Source organism: Homarus americanus, unplaced genomic scaffold, assembly GCF_018991925.1.
Source record: "Homarus americanus isolate GMGI-L3 unplaced genomic scaffold, GMGI_Hamer_2.0 scaffold37032, whole genome shotgun sequence".
Classification (NCBI taxonomy): Eukaryota; Metazoa; Arthropoda; class Malacostraca; order Decapoda; family Nephropidae; genus Homarus; species Homarus americanus.
In genome coordinates, this window is record NW_024731852.1 from 8,100,716 (window position 1) to 8,124,681 (window position 23,966).

Here is a 23,966-nt window from a genome sequence, read left to right on the forward strand (position 1 = left end):
AGGGGGAAGTTGTGTGTGTGTGTGTGAGAGTTGTTAGGGAGTAGTGAGGGGAGATTTGTGAGTATGTGTGGTAGTGAGGGGAGAGGTGTGTGTATGCGAGTAGTGGTTAGTGAGGAGGAATTGTGAGGGTGTGAGGGAGTTGTGGATAGTGAGATGGGGAGTTGTGGGTAGTGAGGGGGGGGGGTGTGAGAGAGGTATGAGTGACTAGGGAAGATGTGTAAATAGTGAGGTACGGCCTTTGAAATGTTATGAATGAACTGTGAGGTCATAAGTGAGCTGTGAGGAATGTTCTCTGTAGTGTTGTGACTGAGCTGTGAGGTAGAGAGACAGACGTGGAATATATTCCAACTTTTAACACGTAATGAGTGAGTTAAAATGTCTCCCTCCCTCTCTCCCTGAGCAGTGGTGAACTGTTCAGTGTTCAACAACTTCAGTACCATCATCATCGAGGGAGTTCCAAAATATTTCAAGTAAGTAAAGACGTATTAACCGTTTTAGTGTCTAATTTTATTGTATGTATTCATTGTGTGACTTTAAAACTGCATAAGCGAAAATCCTAGCTTGATACTCATCTCGTAATAATAATAATACCTTTCATTTGATCGTACCTCTCAAACTTTACCGTGGGTTCGAGTCCTGACTCGAGACAGATGTGAGAAGGTTGTTTTATCCAGTGTGACACAACCAAACAGCGTCTTCCGGGTACTTTGTTTTCCTCCTGTACTAAACACTGGACAATAAAGGCCATAACAAAGTAACAAAGGGCAGATTGACAGCCCGAACGTCTCGTAAGCTGATAATTGGTGAAATGAAAAGTTAAAATTAAATTAGAAAAATAGAAGATCATATTTCAATTGACAACTTATTTATTTAAAAATAAAATAAATTTTACATGGCTTTTCACTTTATTAGTAACTAACTCAGCGTGAATTAATAGTGAAAGTGTCTTTTCCTAAATATTGACATAATACAAATTAGTTAAAAAACGTGTTTCTACGCCAAAAAAAATCACCGCATCTAATAATAGTGATTTTTTACATGGCTTTTCACTTTATTAGTAACTAACTCAGCGTGAATTAATAGTGAAAGTGTCTTTTCCTAAATATTGACATAATACAAATTAGTTAAAAAACGTGTTTCTACGCCAAAAAAAATCACCGCATCTAATAATAGTGATTTTAATAAGCCACGTGTTACATAATCGTTATCATTTGTAAGAGATAATTAAGTATGGCATTCATTCAACAGTTTCTGCGTTTTTTCCCGTTACTGGAATTACTTTAACCTGGAGATATGATGAAAATCCCCATATTACACCACACTGTTCATTAACTCGGCTAAAAAAATATGAAAGCAGAATGGCCTAAATACACTGCCTAATCTCCACAGTTAATACTCCCGTTAATTACTGTGGTATATGTAGTTTTTTGTACCAATGTAGTTAAAAAAAAGTGAAGAGATGTACAGTAGTAATTACAGAATTAGCTCAAAATGGTAATCGCGTGATTTAGGTGAGTTAAGGCGAGCATTGCATGACTCGGCTCGTGAATCCATTTCATTATTTCAATTTTTTTCCCAGAATAATAGAGAATTTCAAATATAGGTGTTCATCAGTAGATTAATTCTATACGTTAATGGTTGTGAGTGTGACTAATTCCTCGGCACCAACTCTGAAACCCCAACTAAGCATGGTTACAGAACTTACAGCCAAGACAATATTTTATGAAAATTAGATTATGGAGCATATTAAATTTTTGGATAATATTGACGACTTTCCCAGTGCAGCCAATTTTGTTTTGATGGATATTTTCTTACTATATTTTCATTGTTTAGTTCGGATATCTTGTAACGATCTTCAAGAGTGAGGTGCTTCCCCGCCTAGAGTAGTCACTCCGTCTGGTCCCTGATGATAGGCTAGGGACTGTCAATTGATTGAAAATGTCGGCACCTCAGCTACCCTGAGAAATTACAGCGCCTGAAATTGCCTAGCATATACTACGGACGGACACGGGGGACCTAATTGAGGTGTATAAACATCTTAAAGGGCACTACTCAGTTGAGTGTCCTTACCTGGAGGTGGCAGACGTTTGCCCCGTGAAAGGTCACAGCTCAAGGTCGATGAAGCAGCAAGCCCAGAAAACTGAGGAGTAACTTTTTCGGAGTGAGAGTTGTGAACTCTTTGAACAATCTGCCAGAGAGTGTTGTTATGGCACTGAGTGTGAGTTCTTTCAAAACCAGACTTGACAAGCACTGGAGCAGGTTCAAATACATTCAGGAGACAGTGCATGCCCAGTACTTGCCAACAGTGTGTAACAGAGACGTGACCGAGTGACCGATCGCCCAAGCGGCTAACAAGCCGATCAGTGGTGAAGAGGATAAAGGTAAAAGTACCTAATATGGGCATCTTGAGGCCATGTGCACTTGATATTAGGAGGTATACAGAGGTCAATAGTAATTACCTTTTACAGGTTGACAATCCCTTATCCGAAATCTTTGGGGCCAGAGGCATTTCGGATTTCAGAATTTTTCGGTTTTCAGAATGGTTAAGTTATTTATATATATATATATATATATATATATATATATATATATATATATATATATATATATATATATATATATATATATATATATATATATATATATATATATATACGTGTATTAGCCCACCCGGGCACAAGTCACTGACCACATGGGGCCTGGGGGAACCGAAAAATAATAATAATAATAATAATAATAATAATAATAATAATAATAATAATAATTCATGGAGGTCTTAATTAGGTGTTTCTCCTTTTTGATCGTTTTTCATTCATGTATTTCTTTATTACTATTATTATTAGTATTATTTATTTTTTTTGGTGTATTTTTATTAAATTTTTATTTACTATGAATAATTATTATAATAATTATTATTACTATTAAATTCTATCTGAACCCCGATGTGGGTCCAGTGATCTATCTTGAGATTTCTGTAGAAAAAAAAAAAGTTTTGCTCACAAAAAAATCAGTTTTCAGAGCTTTTCGGAATTTCTGATAAAGGGTTGTTTGTACTGTACAAAAAACACCTGAGTACAATACTGATTTTATTATTATTATTATTATTATTATTATTATTATTACAGGTCTTGTTATTATTATTGTTGATAATACTTGTATTACTGTAAAATAGTAGTGTTCACAAAATGCTATACAGTGCTACTGTGGGGTGCGGGTTGTTTGGTTCACACTCAGGATGGGATGGAGAAAGGAAACTCACAATGTGCTCTCTGTATACATGTTGTATTGGATGTACAGTGCAGCTTGGTGCTGGGAAGGCAGCATGGTTACAAGCGTGATGTAGAGAGAGCTGGTTGGTGAGGGTCCTCAGAGGAGGACAGCTTGTGGGTTGCCATGCTCGCCAGCGGGAGCGAGGGCCGCCAGGCAGCGGCGGAGGTGGTGGTGTTGCTTGCTGCGGCTGTAGCTAGAAGAAGAGTGAGGTCACCACGAGGTCAGGTCTTTTATAGCGGAGGTAGGCATGGGTAGATAGTTGACCCTCGCTCCGTGGGCGGCGCTGGTTGACCTAGACCACGAGGCATACACTGGGGAATTGGTGGGGTCGGCTACTCAGCGACAAACAGCGTTTGTAGGGGAGAAATCCACTGCACTACATTATTGGGATCATATGAAGATCCTCCCCCCCAAACCTACTTGGGGGGGAGGATCTTCATATGATCAAGCCCAGTCGCGCTCATCTGAAGATCCACCCCCCCCTAACCTAACCTCCCCCCCCAAACCTACTTGGGGGGGAGGATCTTCATATGATCTAGCCTGGGGGGGGGGAGGATCTTCAGTTGGATACTTTGGGGGGGAAGATCTTCATATGATCCAATTATTGTATAGTACATGTACTGTACTGTATCATGAGATAGGAGTACAGTCACCTGTACTGTGCTGCTTTAACTAAATTTATTTTTGTCTAATTACAGTTCACAAGTGCTTCAGCGTGGTGAGGGGGAGTCATCTTGGCTACAGGAGTTAGGCTCGCTCAGGTTTGACATGGCCTTCAACATTGCTCTCATCTGGATCATCACCCTCATCGCTCTCAGTAGAGGTGAGCCGGTTCATATTTACATGGTATCTCCATTAGTCAGAATAATTGGTGCAAAGTGGTTTCCGGCTTTAGAGATTTCCAGGTATGGAGACAAATTTTCTCATCCCAGGAAAAAATCGTACATCCCTGGAATTTTTCCAGGCACTGGGGAAAGATTTCTGAGAGTCTAAACTATGCTTGTTGCATGGACAGATACAGATCTGTATTTATTTATGCAAACACCACTGTACATGTACAAAATATTGTAACAAAATAAAATATACCACTGTATACATTATTATACAGTACTGCTGTACTCAGCAGCAGATACTGTCGTCTTGAACTTGTGATGAATTGAAATAAGATAATGAATGTTGTGAATATGAAAATTTAGTTTAAAAATTCCTATGGTCTCCCTAGACTGCAGCCTTAAAACCATAACAGAAACAGTGTTCTTTTATTTCCACAGGTAATCAGTCATATGGAAAAGTGTGCTACATAGTGTTTCTTTTGCCTCTACTGTGCTACCTGGTAGTGTGTCTTTACCTGGCTTCCTGGACCAAAGATGATCTCTACATCAATGATGTCACAAACTTTAATGAATTTTTCATGAACAGCCGTGTGAGTATTTCTTGTAGCTGTATAGAAAAGTACTGTACTAAATATAGTGTTGGTAACAAGGTCATATACTGGACTTGTGGTAGTGCATCTACTTCTCTTTTTAAACTTAACATGCACAGCTGTGTAGCTCTGATTGTAACGGTCCGCATACTTGCCTCGCAAGCGAGTGGACCCACGTTTGATCCCTGGGCAGGGTGAAACTCTGGGCAAGTTTCTTTATGCCAATTGCCTCTGTCTACCCAGCAGCAATTGGAGTCCTGGATGTTGTTGAACGATTTGTGGATCGTGTTCATACATAATGGTTAGCCAGTGCTGTTGGCGAGTTGTCTGGTCTTCTCGGACTATTCCTTGACACTGTGTCAAACAACTTGTTAACTTAGCGTGTGGTTGTTGTGTTGATGACAGCGCCTACACCTTAAACAAATTCACGCTTAGATGGCCCAAGGGTTGACCATCCTCGACTTCAAGGGGCATCCATTATTATAATCCTAGACAGACCTAAAGTGTTAATCCAGTATTGTAATTTGAGCCATTTTCTATACAGTAGTGAACTTCATTCTTTGTGATAAGATATTAGGTTGACATATATTTATAGACCTCCTTACCCAGACTGTCTGTGATGAATACAATACTAGTCATATTGTGATTATGAAGCAAGTTGATGTGAAGTCTATTGTTTGAATACAGTACTGTACAGAAGTCTTGTCTTGGTTCATTTGTAATGATTGAAGCTTTTGATCATCCATTTTAATGGTAGATACAGTAGTTTAGTTCAGTGTTATTAATACTTGTAATCAGTTTCAAAATACGTCACTGTTACTACCTTAAAGTTCTGACTAAAGCCTTTTCTATTGTTGATTATATTTTTAAGATAATTCCTGTCTTTATATTCTTGTCCTTATCCTGGCCCTAATACTGTTCTTTTGTAATGAACATAAAATTGTACAGTATTGTACAGTTGTTGTGCAACAAGCACCATCCATAATTGTGATCTGATTCTGTATTCGTGGAATTTTGTAGAGAAAAGTAGGTGCAGCTCCCTTGTCTTAGTTTTTTAAAAGTTTATTACACATTCAACAAAAAACAATACCTTACAGAATTGTCTGGTAACAGCTTCAAATAATATACAGTATTCAACTTTTTTCTAACCTCAGAATCTCTGTCATGATTTTGTTGTGTTATTCCTGTCTTGTTCCCATTATAGTACAGGTACCTCAATTCTGTACAGTATATTGTCAGATCGGGTTCAAATGTATTATTGCACATTTGTACACTTAGATGTCTATTACAGTTAAATAAAATATTCATGTAAGGAAGGGAACTATATGAATTTACCTGTTAATGTTTCCCAAGTTTCTTAATAGAATACTGTATTGAAATCTGTACTGTACTCCTGTCCTTATGATTTGGACTAAAAGGGAATTTGTTCTTGCAGTCATGGATGGCAGCTAGTCGAGAAGTGTTCCTAGTCTGGGGTTTTCACGGGGCAGTTCTACAGCAAATGGCAGCCCATAATAAGTATGTTTACAGTATATGTCATTAAACATCAATATGTTGTAGGTTTGGTGATCCTCTTTATTTTTATTTTTTTAAGAATACTTGTATGTACTGTACTAAAATATTTAGGTAGATACTTCTGGTCTCATAAAATTGCTACATACATGTGATACTGGATAATTACAATACAGTCCCGTACAGTACCTTACAGTGTACTTGAAAAAAAAAAAAAAAATTGTGGATTTGTATTTTGACCATATAATTATCACTAGCAAAGTTGAGGTACAGAATGGCTAATGTACTGAGCAAACTTTAATGTCAGCATTCGGTTAAAAATAAATTTAATTAATTTTCAGGAGAGGTCATGCTCTATACAGAGATACAACAATAGTGTCAGTTATCACAACCCTGGTGCTAGTACTGGCAGCTGTCACCGGTTCATCGTGTGTGTCGGGGCTCCTCCAAAGTAACTTGCACTACAAACCATCCTCTTTTGGTAAGATGTATTTTGTGGGGTGGTAGGTTTTGTTTCATCCTGGTATATCAGGAGCAAATGACTCTTTAAGTGTATGGTAATTTATATGCAGTTGCAGACAAAGTTCCCAGAACACTTGACAATATCTGACATCTACTTATGGGTCACATTAATATGATTGCTTTTATATCTAATAATGCTTCTTTTCATCACAGATTATGTCAAAACCACAAAATGAAAAACAAAACTCTTTAATACTGTAAAAGGAAAACTGAGAAATATGTTAAAAGTCCAATCCCACTCACTTACCGTAATGATCCGCAGTACTTACATACCAGATATTGTACTGCCAAGTGTCCAGGGAATTTTGTCCACAACTGTACATACCAACTGGGGAATATCGCATCATTATACCAAATTTTATCGCAGTGTACTGTATTTCTGTCTGCATTTCACCAGAACACTAAAATGAATTTTAATTTCCTTGCAGAGAATGCGAAGAATGCGCAGTTCCTGACCGAATCGAAAGTTCAACACAAAATGATGCCTGTATTTGAAACTTTTCTTAAGCATCCACACATGGGAAACTTACCACCCCAGAGACTTGCTGAGTACATGTATCATGATAACTTTTATGCAGGGATCAGAATACGACCACCAAAAATTGGCAGTGGTATGATCTGTCTTTTTTTCAGTTTGTTTATACATATCATTCAGTATTTACTCAATTTTTTTTTACACTGTTTTATCTTCCAATTACATTTCACATTCAGTATGCAATTTTAGTTGTTATGCATGATTAAGTGTAATTAATATTTAAATTAATACCTGTAGTGATATTGAATTATTCTCCCATTTCTTAATGAAAATCTAAAAAAAAATAATATTCAATCCTCAGTGAAGAGAACAGAAGCGGAGGAGCAGAGTGGGTACCAGAGTCTGCGTCTGGCCACAGAATTGTTCCCAGCTCTCCTGGCTGCCAATGGGGCTCAGCAGATCTCACCATTCTGGTCATCATTATTCTACTTGAGTTTATTACTTTTTGGGATTGCTCAGCAGGTAATGCTTTAAACTTAACTTTGATTATTGTAAAGGTAAACAGTATTGTAATATCCTAACACTTTCTGCTTGAATATAACTAGGAAAATTAAGAGTAAAAATATTGCTTTCCATTGAGGTCTTCAATTAATACAGGTCATGATCTAAAGAGTGGGTTTCACTGATGCTGTCATTATCAATGAGCTGGATTTTCAGGTTATTATATGACCATGTTCTCTTATATGGTAATTGAATGTTGATGAGGTTCTCACATCTACAGTATATCAAAACACTGTCAACATATCACACTTTCCTCATATAGCAGGCTTCAAGTTCAAATTATAGGTTTTTTCCCCACCCCATTAACAACATTGTCAACCTAAGGTACTTAATTAACAGTAATTTATTTGATAAGTTTACCTGTAGTTTACCATTAATTTTCATGTCTCACTGAGAATTTGTACCAACTTTTTTCATAATTTTTTAGTCATATTGTAGGGACCTTATTACAGGGTCAGTTGTTAATCCCAAATTTTTTAGATCAAAATCAGACCCCTCAAATTATGTTGCTGATAATGTTTTATTTAAGCACTTTTGTACAGGATCCTTTTGTGCTGAATAAAATCGTGTGGCATTAGCCAAATAAAACATAATGAGTAGCATCCTTGTAGTAAAGGGGTTAAGTTCTGTATATGGTAGCCTATACATACTGTACAGTAAACTGTAAAGTAGTGTGTCATTATTTCAAGTTTAGTGTTAGAATTGTATTTGTTATTTTGCCAAAAAAATGGGGTAAATACTTTAGTGGTATGCTCCAAGGATTCATCTGAGCTCTTTGTAAATTCCTCTTAATATTAATTTGCTCTCCTTTGAACAGCTGGCAGTGTGGCGCACAATTATAGAGGCTGTAATACGTATAAACCGTGAACGTTTACAAGCTTGGGAGACGTTCATCACTTTTCTCTGTTGTTTATTTGGGTTTTCAGCAGCCCTACCAATGGCCACTGGGGTAAGTTTTCTACCTTTTGACTTTACATCATATTCTACAAAATGACTACAGTATTGTTCACAAACTCTACATAATAGTTAACTTATTTTCATTTTACTACAGTATACTGTATATGTAACAGTGTTTAATTATCTCCCATTACATTACTTATGGCTTTGACATATATATGCCAAGGTTATCTGTGATGAGTTCTATAAAATCGTTTCATCATTGTAGGCTGGCATCCACATCCTGTACTTTCTCGACTATGTAGTAAGCTGTGGTTGGTGGCTCATGATTATACAACTTGTTCAGGTAAGAATCTTTAATAAACTGTAGTACTGTATATATTGGAGTCAACACTTTATGGCCCCAATTATATATTTCAGTGTGTTTCAACAATTGTGTGATGACAACCCAAGGTAATAGAGTTACCTTAGCCTGGGGAATTGACATGGAATATCGCCTGCTTATTATTAGTAGTACCATATAGTGTAACTGTCCCCCACCTTTCATGACAATGGAAACTACTGTACATATATCATTTGGCTCAGTCTCTCTGTACCCATAACTTAAGAACTATAAGAAATAATTAAAATTTTTGAACACTAAGCATTAGCAGACTCCAGCTAGCATCATACATTAGCTACTCATGTTTGGTTCAGGTCATAGTATTTGTTGAAGTTTAAAGGTCAACTTCCACCTGGGAAATTCAATTTGTCTCTCTTCCAAAACTGTTTATGCAACATGAATATCATCATGAAACAATAGCATATTGGGTGTCACCACCAGACACTGTGTCATATACATTTTTTTATATGATATGCATATCCCTTTTTTATGTTGATAACTGATTTGTATGTGCAGTTTAAGGTAAATGCTGGGGTTCAGAACTCTTGTGAATTAGAAAATTTTAAACTTATTCCCATCCTGAGTACAGTACTGATGTAACCTTCAGTAATTACACTACAGTATTACATTAACAATTACATTTTTTTTGATAATATAGTATTGTAAATTAAAAAGTTGTATCATAATCCACATCTATCCATTAATGATGTTTGAGTAGTGGTAGTGTGCTCAATGGTATAAGTTTTGTCACAGGTTAAAACATAAAATTGTACATCACTTTACAGATTTTTGCTCTGCTCTTTGTAAGAGGAAAACCGTACAGTGGGCAAGACATTGTGAGCGAACTGATGGGTAACAGTGAGCAGTGCCGGTCGCTGTGGTTGGGCCCTCTCACTTCCTTTGCATGGAATATTATTGTACCTGTTGGCCTTCTAGTCCTTTCTATTTCATCCTTCAAGTCAGGACAATACAGAGATGTAAGTTATGGAACTTTTTAAACATGATACTGTAATTGAGGTAAATCTTTCATTTTGGAAGATATTTTTTATTACAATATATTGTATCAATTTAAATCAAGTTAACAAATAAACAAGTAAGATATTTTATCAGAAATTATAATACAATGTCATTATCATGCAGGTTTTTGCATGGGGAAGTGACAGCTACTGGCCTGTGTGGGCGTGTCAACTTGCTTCAGCACTTCAACTGTTCCCCATCCTTCTGGTGCCCCTTGTAGGACTCATTCAGACCTGCCGATTCCTTGCTGCTACAGATGATGATCTCTTTGAGGTGTGTATTCAAATATTCATACTTAATAGAAAGAGAATAATTATGTTTGATGAAGAGAACTTTTGCATTCTATGAGTTAGCACAGTATATTATTTAAATGTAATTTGTGAGAGATTTAGTTTTATGTTGGTTGCTGGAAGAAAATATAAAGAATATATACTGAACCCAAACAATCCAATGAAAGATGTGTTGCATTCAAAACTTCATTCAAAAAATTCCGTGGGTTCAAATTACCACCTTGCAAGCCTAAGACTCCTTAAACTCATCTTTCTCATACTCAGGTTCTGGCCATATTCATCTCATCGCTTACTTTTTTCCACAAATACTCTTATCAGCTTACTAAACTTTCCGAGGAGTCTTCCCACTCTTTGAACATTTACCAAAGTGTTGTCAAGACCAAACACTGCCATATTATCAGCAATACGTATGCAGGTACTCCCGAATTCCTTTCTTCTAATTTTGTCTCCCACAGTAACTCTCCTGTATTATGTTTACCACACCCTCCATGGTCTGTGTCTCGTCTATGTTCATTACTGGTGTAGTTCACTTTATCTGCAACAATATTTTTTACTACATTTTGTGAGAAATTCCAATTACCTGGTGCGGTACTTTTGTTTAATCGTTAAACAAATACCTGTATATATTACTACAGTATTTAAGAAATTAAGTTTCCCTAACACAATTTATTTCATAAATCATATTGGAATATCAGTTTACATTAGTTTCATATAGTATGTAGTATACATGCTGTATTGTTTATCGTATACATATGGTATACATACTATGTACTTTAAACAGTAATTGTTTCAGTCCTTGCTATATTTTTTTTAAGTATAATAGAGTTGAAGTGAATTTATTTATTTTACAGAGAATACAGCTGTTATACAGACCAACATTACGTCAGCGTACCAGAGGAAATGGTAGCTTCCTCTCTGTCACCGAGGAGTCAGACCTAGATGGTCTTGGTGGTGGTAGAGATGGTCAAGATGACTCGGGAGCGATCCCAACTCCCCGACCATTTAGTGACCCACCACCGAAGTACACACCACCACCTTCATATTCCACAGCTACAGGAGTGAGGTAAGACTTATAAGTTATTACCAACATTCACTGTTTTTATGGGATATCATACAATAACAGTAATTAAACCCTCTTTTAATAAAATTGTACTGTGCAAGTGGATTTTCCTTCAGTCATTTTGTCCTCACTACATCTGCAGATGATAAGTGTGGAGACCAACATTAAGAATATTTAGTTTCACTTGTTTTTTCCACTTCATGCAGCTTGGACAGAAATAAGAGCAAATACACTAATTTCCCTTTATTTTGTCATTCACTTGTTCTTATTTTATGCTCATATTCTATGCTTGCATAGCCATCGCACACAAGCATGAAAATGGTCATAAAGATAACAGCTGGTTCTTCCTGTTGTAAAAGACATACTGTATTCAATTTTGTTGTTCCCTCACCAAAACAAGGCCACACATTTGGTTCACCCCCTGTTGCTTCACACAAACCAGCATCACCCACCAGCAGCACATCCCTCCCTAACAATCCATCAACATTATGTTCTCTGCTCAGTTCCCCCATTGTTCTTGTACTTCCTCTAACTCTCTCATGTTCTTCCAATCCCCCCCCATTTCTTTCATGTTTTGCAATGATCCTCCCATTTTCTAAGTTCCACAGTGTCCCTCCCATTCCTTAAGTTCTGCAATGTTCCTCCCATTCCTTAAGTTCTGCATTGTACCTCCCATTCTTTAAGTTCCTTTACTTTTTACTTTTATCCTCTTCACTACTGATCGGCTCGTTAACTGCTTGGGCAATCGGTCACTTCTCTGTTACTCACTGTTGGCAAGTCTGGTCTTGAAAGAGCTCACACTCGGTGCTGTCACAACACTCCGGCAGATTGTTCCAATTGTTCACAACTCTCATACCGAAAAAGTTACCCCTCACAGTTTTCTGGGCTTGCTGCTTCTTCAACCTTGAGCTGTGACCTCTTGTGGGGCGAGATTCCGCCAGCTCCAGGTAAGGGCACTCGACTGAGTAGTGCCCTTTGAGATGTTTATACACCTCAATTAGGTCCCCCTTTGCCTGTCTGTAGTATAAGCTCGGCAATTTCAGGCGCTCTAATCTCTCAGGGTAGCTGAGGTGCCGTAATGCAGGCACCAGTCTGGTGGCCCTCCTTTGGACATTTTCAATCAACTGACAGTCCTTAGCATATTTCGGGGAGAAAACGGGGTGATGGTACTCCAGGCGGGGAAGCACTTCACTCTTGAAGATCGTTACAAGGGATGGACCGTCTAGATATCTGAACGACCTTCTTATAAGACCTAATAATTTAGTTATCTGATTCACCTTCTTCCCGCAATGGACCGAGAACTTCAGTTCATTGTCAACATACACACCTAGGTCCTTTTCACATTCAGTCCCAATTAATGCAGTTTCTTCACCTCGGGACATCTGATACGCCTCCTTACCGTTGGTACGCCCTAGGTGCAGCCTCTTACACTTCATGACATTGAATCTTAGCAGCCATTTCTTTGACCATTCTTGAAGCTCACAGAGATCTTTCTGCAGCTCTTTACAGTTTGCTTAGTTCTTAATTTTCCGAAATAACTTGGCGTCATCTGCAAACATTTGTATGGAGGAATGTACAGCGTCAGGCATGTCATTTATGAAGCAAACAAACAATAGCGGGCCCAATACACTGCCCTGTGGTACCCCGCTTGTGACGAGTACACATGATGATACACTGCTTGCGGTCCTGGAGAAAGTCTCCGATCCACGATAGGACATTTCCCTGAATCCCGTACCCTTCCAGTTTAATTTTCAGCCTTTCATGGGGTACACTGTCGAAAGCCTTGGCAAAGTCTAGGTATATATTGTTGATATTACCACCCTGTTCCAGAATTTGGGTCCATATAGCCTGTACCTTGAGTAATTGTGTTAACCCCTCCGCCCTGGTTGATGTTCCGGGATTTCCATCTAGGGCGCCCCGGTTGCCTTTTCGCAACATTATTTGAATGCCCAGCGTGGGTTATCAGGTTCCAGTGTGACTATTTGCGTGTCATACCACATGCTCAGTCACAGGGAAGCTTCCTGAATGTAAGTATTGTACAGTACCTACTTTTGTTTGTTTCATTTTCATTGTTTGTCCATTTTATCATGTTGTATCAATGTAATTTTGCTAAAAGTAGTGTAGTTGTATTGTAGTGTAGTATTACTGGAAAATAATGCTATGATTATGTTATAAATGTATGTATTTGTGGAATTATTATTCCAATAATTATTTATATGCATTACTTGCTCTACCAAACACAAAGACAAGCAGACAGCCTGGCGATAGACTGCGTGTGTGTTGCCGAGCACTTTTTATGAAATATAATGCAAATAAAGTATACTAAATGAATTATTAATAGGAAAGAAGTACATTACAGTGATATCCCCGTTAGCCAGAACAATTGGTGCAGAGCACCAAATGCTGTATATACCAATAATATTGCAATATGCATAGGTGAGGCCAGTCCTTTATTTCAGCCAAAAGTCAAACGCAGGACCTTTGTAAGAATTTTTATTTTTTTATTTAGATTTTTGCATAATTATGTTTATTTCAGGTTTGCAAAACTTCTGAATCAAAGTTTGCGTCAGAGTATGAGACGTCTTCGTGAAACTCTACGTAACAATTCTGAAGCCAGTACGAACAGGGATGGTGAAGGAGCCCCTCAAGGGGTAGAGTGTGGACAGCCCAGCACAACAGCAGCAACTCCATACATCCCTCCTCCAGATTATGTGACAGCTGTCACTGAGTGTGGTACACAAAGAAGTCAAAGTTCCACATCCAGTGATTCACCACCTAGATACTCAACTTTAGACCCTTTGCGAAGGCAGCAAGCACTGGCAGCTCTAGCAAGTGCTGCTTCTTCCAGCACTTGTATTAAAACAGATGATGAGACAGAACTGCCATTACCTACAACTCCAGCACTCCATCGAAACAACAGTTTACGTAGGTCTGGGCTCAGACGCAGTATAGCTTCAGGTGTGAGGCGAAGTGCTCGGCGTCTTGCAGCAACACTGGGTGTAGGGGGAAGTGAGGATGGGGCCACATTAGTAAGTAGTGAAGCCCCAGTCAGTCAGGATGTTCATCCAGGCAGAGAAACTGAACCTTCACATCCATATGCTTTTACCAATTTTGAGCTGGTATCTCACTCAAATGCGTGAAGTTGCTTAGTACCAATGTTCCAATGAAAGAGTAGGCATTAATATTTATAGTTGAAATTTTTTTATATATACTGTATATGATAATGTTAATTGTTATGTTGATAGATTTTTTAAATACCGAAAAGTTCTATCAGTTTGCCCTCAGTTTATCATTACCAGATATATTAGTGCAATAAAGTAATTATTCCTGATATTAACAATTCAAAGGTACTGTACACTGAAATTTTTTCTTTATAACCTAGTTTCCAGTATAACTTCAACCTGTCCTCATTGAAATGCATACAGAATTGGTTTGATTAAAACATGTACCGGTATATAAATGATCATATTACTGTATTACGGTAATCTTTATATAGAGCAAAGATAAAACAGTTTCACAATTCCTATGTATACAATGTTAAGTATAAATTAGGTTAGGTTAGTCTGAATAGGTTTGGTTAATATAGCTTAGGTGTAGTTAGTTATGTACAGAATTGTACTTAGCTGTCAGATGTTTCCTAAACGTGTACATATATTTTTGTACTTATTACAGTAGAAACATTTTATGCATATGTCATATATGTTTTTATACGATTTAACAAGCATAAGAATGTACATTTGTATACTGTACAGTATACTTGTTAAGTGCATGAATTGACAATGAGGATAGGCTAAAAAAATTAATTGCATTGTTTGGAAACTTATAATAATGTTACTAGTTTTCACAATATGGAATTTCATTCCACATGCCAAAAAATTAATAAATCATTAGAAGATACTGTACTGTATATATATATTACACAAAAAATTTGTGATTATGGGCAATTAATGTTCTCTCGGATAATATTTTGCATTTGTCAATTGGTGTACGTACTGGGGTGCTTTTTTTCAGTTATATAGTTGCAAGTATTTTGACAATGACTACAGCATGTTTTATACATGTCTGGTTACCATCTTATAATAAACTTTTTGCTTCACTCAAATATTCAGATAATATCTTTGTGAAGCTGAGCATACATCTGCATAAATATTTTTTTCTTTATAAGATATATAAAAAGATTCTCTACTGCAGATTAAGCTTATAACTAAGTAGATGACCAGTTCTCATAGTAATGAAATAAGAAATTTAATATTATTTTGGCAAGGAAAATGGTATAAATGACATCAGCTTCCATAAACATTACTCTGTATATAATTTACACTCATTAGGATCATATTAAAAGCTTTCTACACATTCTGGGATCTGATTATAGTACAGTATAAATGTTTCAACTATTGCTAAGCTTTCCTCTCAGTGATCTGTAAGTTTCCTTTTATTATTTTTTATTTGCTTTGAAACTAAATTCCCAATTATACACAGCTTATGATCAGTGCATAAAATTCTGTAAATACTATCAGTCAAAGGATTTTATGTTATTAAAAAAAATGTGGTATGTACTTGTCATAGGCTTAAGTGAATGTGCCAAATAAGTATCTCTAAACTGAATAAAAACTTGCAGTGTTGAACAGAAGGTCCCAATCTACCCCCCCAAAAATATTGCACTGAATTATTCTTGTCCAAAAGCATTATGTTTAAATGTAAAATGGTCACAGTTGTCTACTACCACATGGTCAGTTGTCACATCGCCCTGTGTTCACTTGGGCAACACACTCACTATATAGCATGCTCAGCTGGTGAATGTGACAGTTTTGTAATACAGTACCGCATTTTCTTCACTTCATGCTAAACAAGCCAAAGTTGGGAGGTGGATCACTTCGTAGCACGGTTGCTATACAGATAAAAGATGGTAGTGGCTAAAAGCACTTACAGGTGTTCGTTCTGTAAATCGCTTTTATTTTTCTCCATATGATTGTGCCGTAGATTGAGGCAACTTCTGTGGAAACATAACTAATTAGCTATGGGAGTTTGTACCAGACCGAAAATACCACGAGGTTTGGGATGGTACAGTGTTATCCCTCACCACTATGTCATCATTGTCATGGGTTGGAGTCCTTGGCTCAGACACACATGAGAAGTGTGACTCTATCAAACATCACAGGTCTCCTCATGTGCTGACACTGGACAAATAAAGTTATATCAAAGTAGCAAAGAATGGACCAACTGCCTGAACGACTAGTAAACTGATAAGTGGCGAAATGATAAATAATAAAAAAATACCAATCAGAGGGAAAAATAAATGCCAACAGCTACAGTATTTAACAGACTGGTGCCTGCACTTCGGCACCTCAACTACCCTGAGAGATTGGAGCGCCTGAACTTGCCTGACTTATACTACAGATGGGCAAGGGGTGACCAATTGTATAAGCATCTCAAGGGGCACTTCTCGGTCGAGTGTCCTCACTTGGAGCTGGCGAACGCTCGCCTCACAAGGGGTCACAGCTCAAGATTGAAGAAGCCGCAAGTCCAGAAAACTGTGAGGGCAAACTTTTTCGGAGTGAGAGTTGTGAACTCTTGGAACAATCTACCAGAAAGTGTTGTGACGGCACCGAGTGTGAGCTCTTTCAAGACCAGACTTGACCAGATTCAGGTACATTCAGGAGCTGGTGCATGCCCAGTACTTGCCAACAGTGCATAACAGAGACGTGACCGATCGCCCATGCGGCTAACGAGCCGATCAGTGGTGAAGAGGATAAAAGTAAAAAAAAAGTAGGTTATATTCAGCCACAATAAAAATCTAATACTTAGGTTGAAGCAATGAGATAATTTAGTAATTTTTATTGACCAATCAGTGGGAGAATGAAACCAGCAACTATTAAACAAGTATACATGTACTGTATTCAGCTTCGGCCATATTGTTTGTTTATACATTCCTGTGATTAGCTGATTGATCATTCACTACACCTTCTAACTGACAGAGCGCTACATAGCATGCAGTATTGCTTGAGTGAACGCAGGGCTGATCGCTAACTAATTGAAAATTCTTATGATGGTGCTCTTGAATCCGAGAGATGATATTATTTTTATTGAATAATTTCTCCATATAATAGTGATGTTCAGTGAAATTCACTGAAACATTAGTTAGGAACTTTATTATTTATGTGAAAATGACACCAAAGTAATCCATATTAATGTTAGTAAAATGTAGTCTCATTTTTCTAAATAAGCAAGTTTTTCCTATCCAGACAGGTGATTTGCTCTTTGGCAATTCAGAAATCGAATTTTCATAAATCTCAGAAAATATGGTGAACAAAGGGTGTTAAATTTCAAATACAGTTGCAGGAGGTAAAGGTATAGTTGGTGGGGACTGGGAGATGTATTGTCCTTATGAAGGCTCAGAGCATTTGAGATTTAATCACTTGATTCCACTGTACAATACTAATATAAATCAATAAGTAATATAGGCAATGAAATTACTGGCGGACAACCCAAATTGAATTGTTGAATATAAAACCGTATACTGGTACAGTAATCCCGTGTTTTTCACGGGAATTACGTTACTGAAACTCCTCCCGAAAAGCCAAAATTGCGAATACTCTTTTAGGAATCACTGTAGCAACTAAACAGTAGAGGTAGGTCATGCACTTAACCACGCCATGCTCTCCACTCATGGCCCAGTGGTCACACTGATCACTGATGCACTGTACCGGCATTTACTAACATCATAATTTGAAACTAATCATATTGTAGTATAATAATGGAAAAACGTAAACACTGTTATATACAAAAAAAATTATTTACAAGTAAATAAAATTTTCATATTTCATTGAGGTTGGCAACACCCGCATTGCCAGCCTCTCCCTGAGTCCCAGCGTCTGCCCGCCTTCACGCAGTCACAGTAGCGTTCACAGTAGGGTAGGCACGTGTGGACTGAGGCTTCTTGGAGCAGCGGGTGTCTGAGGCGGGAAAGGGTGGCGTCTGTTTGTCGCACCGCACGGGCATATAAAAAATGGCGCAAAATTTAAATTTTTGTTTCTAAAGAATATATATATATATATATATATATATATATATATATATATATATATATATATATATATATATATATATATATATATATATATATATATATATATATATATATATATATATATATATATATATCTTGATAAAATCACACGGGAAAATGGAAACAACGGAGTACCTTAGCTTTCGTCTTTATTCAAGACATCTTCAGATATATATATATATATATATATATATATATATATATATATATATATATATATATACACACAGTCAACCCTCGCTTTACACGGTCCCACATTCCGCGTTTCCACGTTTACGTGGTACCCTGCCAAAACAGGAATGCTCACATTCCGCGGTGCGTGTACCCCTTTACGCGGAGAACGGCTGGCGAGCCGCGCCATTTTTGGATTCAAACCTCCCGCCATCTCTCCCGCCATCCGCCATGTGTAAGCTGCGCGAGCATGGTGCGCACAAGGTCGCCCAGTCATCAAAACATTACAGAGTTCTTCACCCGCCACCTACCACAGCCGGCCCAAGTCAGTGATAGTGATAATTATAGTGAAGATATGGACTTATATGGACTTTGAGGGGTTTGACAAAGAGGCCCTGCAAGCCTCTATGGTGGATAGTGATACAATTGATACAAGTGATACAGGTGAGGGCCAATAAGCTGCCCTCTGCCTCGGAACCAACCGCCCATCCCCGTGTGCCCAGCCATCTTTTCTACTAATGTAAGTGTTAGAAAACCTAATATTATTGATATTTCTCTTAATTATTAATTGTTTGTGCATACCATCATCAAGTTAAGATAATATTTTTACTACAACATAGTTGTGTGTTGTCAAAAAGTGGAGTTTGGGGGTCGGCCTGGACTCTATTTCAATTAATCCCATATGTTATGTTATTCAGGCATTGGGGTGGAAGAGAAGTCACCCCATGGCACCATTTCACCCGTTCTCTCATTTTCTTTCCGCAAAATGGCACACCGTTTAGTTGAAGAGAGTCTCAAGCAAGATGTTACCTCCAGTGAAAACAGAGAGAGACTAACGCCTGTTTGCTGTGTTAAGAGGTGGAGGGTAAACTGACAATAATTGTTATATTATATTATATATATATATATATATATATATATATATATATACTATATATATATGTTGATATAACCGAATTTTTGTTCGTTAACCGAATTGAAGATCCTTATAGGCAGTTCGTTAACCGAAATATAAACGATCATATATATATATATACTGTATACTGTATATAATTTTTTAGTAATACAAAACGCAAATGGTCAAAACCGCGATAAAATAAAAACGCGAAAAACACGGGATTACTGTACTCTATAAAGATATTTTTTGACTCAAAGAATTCTTCCACAAATAGTGTACCTATCAACCCTACTCGTATTCCATTCTCAAGTACAAGGGATGGTGCGTCAAGCTTCTTGCAAAAAAAGAAAAGAAAATAGAAGCCTTTAATCTTTAACATTTCCTCCTCTGCCTATTACTATTATTAATAATTATCTTTACAAACCCATTACAGTAGTTATCATTAATATTGACTGATATATTACAGATGCCTTGCAATTGCACTCTTGAAGAAAGATGTATCAGATGATACTTATTAAAGTAAGATTAACCCACAATTTTTTTTTTTTTGCATTTTCTGCATGTTTTCTTTGTTTAATATTTGTTGAAGATTTTAAAAGTGAAAACAGGCTCCATTATTATGTTAACCTATTAAGGCAGTGTAGATGCAACAACTGAATACAGTACAATGCCTGGAGCAGGTTCAGGTACATTCAGGAGCCGGTGCATGTCCAGTTCTTGCCAACAGTGCATATCAGAGACATGACCGATTGCCCAAGTGGCTAACAAGCCGATCTTTTGGGGAAGAGGATAAAAGAAAAGGAAAAGTAATCAGAGACGTGACCGATCGCCCAAGCGGCTAACGAGCCTCTCAGTTGTGAAGAAGGTAAAGGTAAAAAGTGACCGATCGCCCAAGCTGCTAATGAGCCTATCAGTGGTGAAGAGGATAAAAGAAAAGAAAAAATTGCCTGTACACAAGAAGGCAATTTCCAGCGCTGCACTCAACTGATCTTATTTCTCAACTAATGTCAGGAACCCAGTCACAGCCAAAGTGAGTAGAAGTGTAACATGTTAAGTTTGGGTTTACCAAATTGTAAAAAAACGTGAAATCACATAAGTTAAGATATTTTTTGTGAAAAACTGATAATGTTATGGTTGCACATTTGGTAGTAAAACTGGGTATACAAATTGAGACACATTAATTCTACAAGAATAAGTTTCAAATAACACAGAACTTGTCTATATAATGCTCATAAAAGAAGGTGGTATTGCCGACTTGGCATGGATTTAGAAACCTAACAAAGGCTGCTGTATATTTTGCTGGCATCTCAGTAAAATTACTGAAAAAATTCACCAACACCAGCATTGGTCCAGTGGTAACACTCATATCTCTCACCTGTATGTTATGACTTCGAGTCCTGCGTGGCCTGGACACACATGTGAAGGGTGTTATCCAGTGTGACACTACCAAACATCACAGGTTTCCTCCAGGTACTCCAGTTTCCTCTTGTACTAACACTGAACAGACAAACTGCCCAAATGGCTAGTAAGCTGTTAAGTGGTTAAATGATGATAAAAGAATGATCCAACAATCATGTCAAAATAGAGTTGTCTCATGGAAACAATTTTGAGTGGTAAAAAACTTAAGGCCTTGAGGGACTTTCAAGATAAATCATGAGAAGGTCACCTTTTGACCTTAACACCCCTTGAGTGAGAGCTGACTGTCAAAAGTCTTTGAAGATAGCCAGTGCATTCCCAGAGAACAGACTATGACTAAATTTACCATTACATATAATGTGTTAAAAAACCAACTGCGACAAAAGCTAAAAACTTAAGAATTCAGTGACAATGAAACAAAAAACTGATTGCCCATCACCTGCACTCACCTAAATTGACACCCTCATCACCTCTTTTCCTAATTTTTTTTTTAAGACTGAAGTTCAGTCTGAAAGAGAACTTACTTACATCCTGATGGGTGTGTTCCGCACACTGTTAAGGAATGGTTTCTTCACAGTTTTAAGTCTGGGTCAAGAGTAGTAACAGTGCATTAGAAAGTACATTGATGAATAAAAGAATAAAATATAAAAATTAAATATCAATTACAGTAAGTCCTCGTATAATGTTGCCCCCGACAACGTTGTTTCGTTATAACGTCGCTACTCTTTAGATATCCATGATTCGGACAATGTCCCGCTGATTCGGTATTACGTTGTCACGGACTACTTTGTACAGTGCATCACCCTCTCTCGTCTTGGCGCACTATGCTCTCTTGTGGAGCGCCACAGCGTCCCCAAGCTTCCCCAGTCTTTGTTAGGCTTCCACAGCGTTCGTGCGTGTTTGTGTTTTTGCTCTAAATACTATACTGTAACCATTTGAAATGGCTTCACAAAAGCCTGCAACCGAGGAGGAACCCCAGTTAGAGTGGGAGGAGGAGCCACCCTCTTGGTCTCAGTGACTCGCCACCCTCCACCTCTCCACTACCCACCACACACTTGCTCCGCCCATCAGTAAGTACAATACAAAGTTATTTAGTTTACGGTATTTATCGTTTTGATGTATAATATATACTCTTTTCTATAAAATTCCATTGAATTTATGTATATGTAATGCATTTTATGGGGTAAAGGGAGGCTGAGGAACGTAACTTTCGTATTTTATCTATTTCTTCCGGGGAAAATTGATTCCGTTAATGTTGCAGTTTTCAGGAACGGAACTACGACATTAAGCAAGAACTTTCTGTATTTTATCTATTTCTTTTGTACACCATCAGTCTGGTTACTTATCAAACAACCCTCATACTTTATCTTTAGTCTCTGTATCTTGAAATTCAGTGTCTTTAACTTCACACATTTTTAAATATTCATTTTACACTGAGGTGCCTCATTGTGATTAGAAATAATTATACTCTAGAAAGAAACACATAGGATACTGAAATACTTTTAAACAGACTCTTTTATATCATCATCATCATCATCATCATCATCACTGTTGAATAAATAGCCATTTTTCATTTCATTTTTGTGTGGGTTATTTCCCCATGGCTTGGTGTCCTAGTTCTCAACATGAAAATTTGAAGCAACTTATATGACTGGATGCCCTTCATATCAATAACCACTTTCAAAAGCTTTTGTCTAGATTCTTGTCTTACAGTTCTAAACTTTTAGTTTTATTTCCAATTCAAGATGCACAATTTATGTATTGTTAAAAAAATTGCACTGACCTAGACTATTCATTACACATTCATCTATTTCTTCTGTATTCTGAGATAGTGCACATGCTAGAGAGAATGTTGTATATATATGTGTACAGTTATAGGGTGCTTATGTTAGTTTTACATACAATAAATTAGTGTGTTCACTTTCTCCAACTACTGTACAGTCAAAGGAGGATGTTACTGCTGTGGATGGTATTGCTGGTAATTAAATGAAGTTCCCGAACTAATTCACAATCTTTTGTGTGTGTATGTGCTACAAGCAGACTTTGAATAAATATTGTACTGTATTACTGTATAAGACTCTGATGCAGGCAGAGCAAAAGTCGTGCTGTGTAATATAAAGGTATTGTATTAAATGTTTCACGCCGTCCGATAATCCTGTGTACTTATTTATTCATAAAACAGGTCAAGAAAAATGGTGATTTTAATTTATCCTTAACTATAATGGAAGCCCCTCGAAATCGAGGATGGCCGGCCCAAGGGCCAAAATAACCCTTGAAAGATTTTACTGACATTTTTCAATGCTAATTACTCATCAACTATGGGTTTTCAAGGTGTGATTTAGGGTTTGTGTGTTATTCTGAAAGTACTTAATTAGTTAAAACCCTTAAATTTCAATTCTAAGAGAAAAGTATATTTTGGTCAAAAATTTTGCAAGGTGTAAGACTTACATTTTTGGTGGTTTTTGCCCAAAAATTAGATTTTGCTGAAAATCACAGTATGGGTAGTCCTGAGCTTGCTGATTCAGCATGTTCAGGAGTACCTATACTGAGATTTTGAACAAAATGTATTTTTTGGCCAAAAATCCTGTAAGGCATATACTGTAAGACTTACATTTTTTGTCATTTTCGTCCAAAAAATAGATTTTGTTCAAAATCTAAGTATAGGTACACCTGAACATGCTGCTTAAGGTCCTGTTAACCAAAATTTGATATCTGGATTATTGCTTGTTCAAATGGCTTTTAGAAATTTTGAATTACTTTTGCAATGCTAATTACTCGCCACTTATGTGTTTTCGAGGTCATTTCTTGGTGGTTGTGTATTATTCTGGATGTACTTAAACAGTTAGGCACATTAAATTTTAGTTCTGAGAGAAAAAGTATTTTTGGCCAAAAATCCTTTAAGGCATAAGACTTACATTTTTTGTCATTTTCGGCCAAAAAATGGATTTTGTTCAAAATTTCAGTATAGGTACTCCTGAATGTGCTGCTTAAGGATATGTTAACCAA

At 37.2% G+C, this 23,966-nt stretch overlaps 1 protein-coding gene across 1 annotated transcript in view; it reads left to right on the forward strand.

Annotated features, from left to right (window-relative positions):
- The window catches only part of LOC121868015, a 119,942-nt gene extending 104,635 nt beyond the window's left edge, over positions 1 to 15,307 (forward strand). The window contains exons 6-18 of the mRNA XM_042368253.1: positions 404 to 470; positions 3,969 to 4,093; positions 4,542 to 4,693; positions 6,129 to 6,211; positions 6,547 to 6,686; positions 7,156 to 7,338; positions 7,564 to 7,724; positions 8,581 to 8,712; positions 8,929 to 9,006; positions 9,828 to 10,019; positions 10,183 to 10,332; positions 11,201 to 11,412; positions 13,946 to 15,307. Of these exons, the coding sequence (XP_042224187.1) occupies positions 404 to 470; positions 3,969 to 4,093; positions 4,542 to 4,693; positions 6,129 to 6,211; positions 6,547 to 6,686; positions 7,156 to 7,338; positions 7,564 to 7,724; positions 8,581 to 8,712; positions 8,929 to 9,006; positions 9,828 to 10,019; positions 10,183 to 10,332; positions 11,201 to 11,412; positions 13,946 to 14,549 (2,279 nt within the window). The 3' untranslated portion in view covers positions 14,550 to 15,307. The remainder of the gene's footprint in view (positions 1 to 403; positions 471 to 3,968; positions 4,094 to 4,541; positions 4,694 to 6,128; positions 6,212 to 6,546; positions 6,687 to 7,155; positions 7,339 to 7,563; positions 7,725 to 8,580; positions 8,713 to 8,928; positions 9,007 to 9,827; positions 10,020 to 10,182; positions 10,333 to 11,200; positions 11,413 to 13,945) is intronic.
- Positions 15,308 to 23,966: the final 8,659 nt, after the last annotated feature.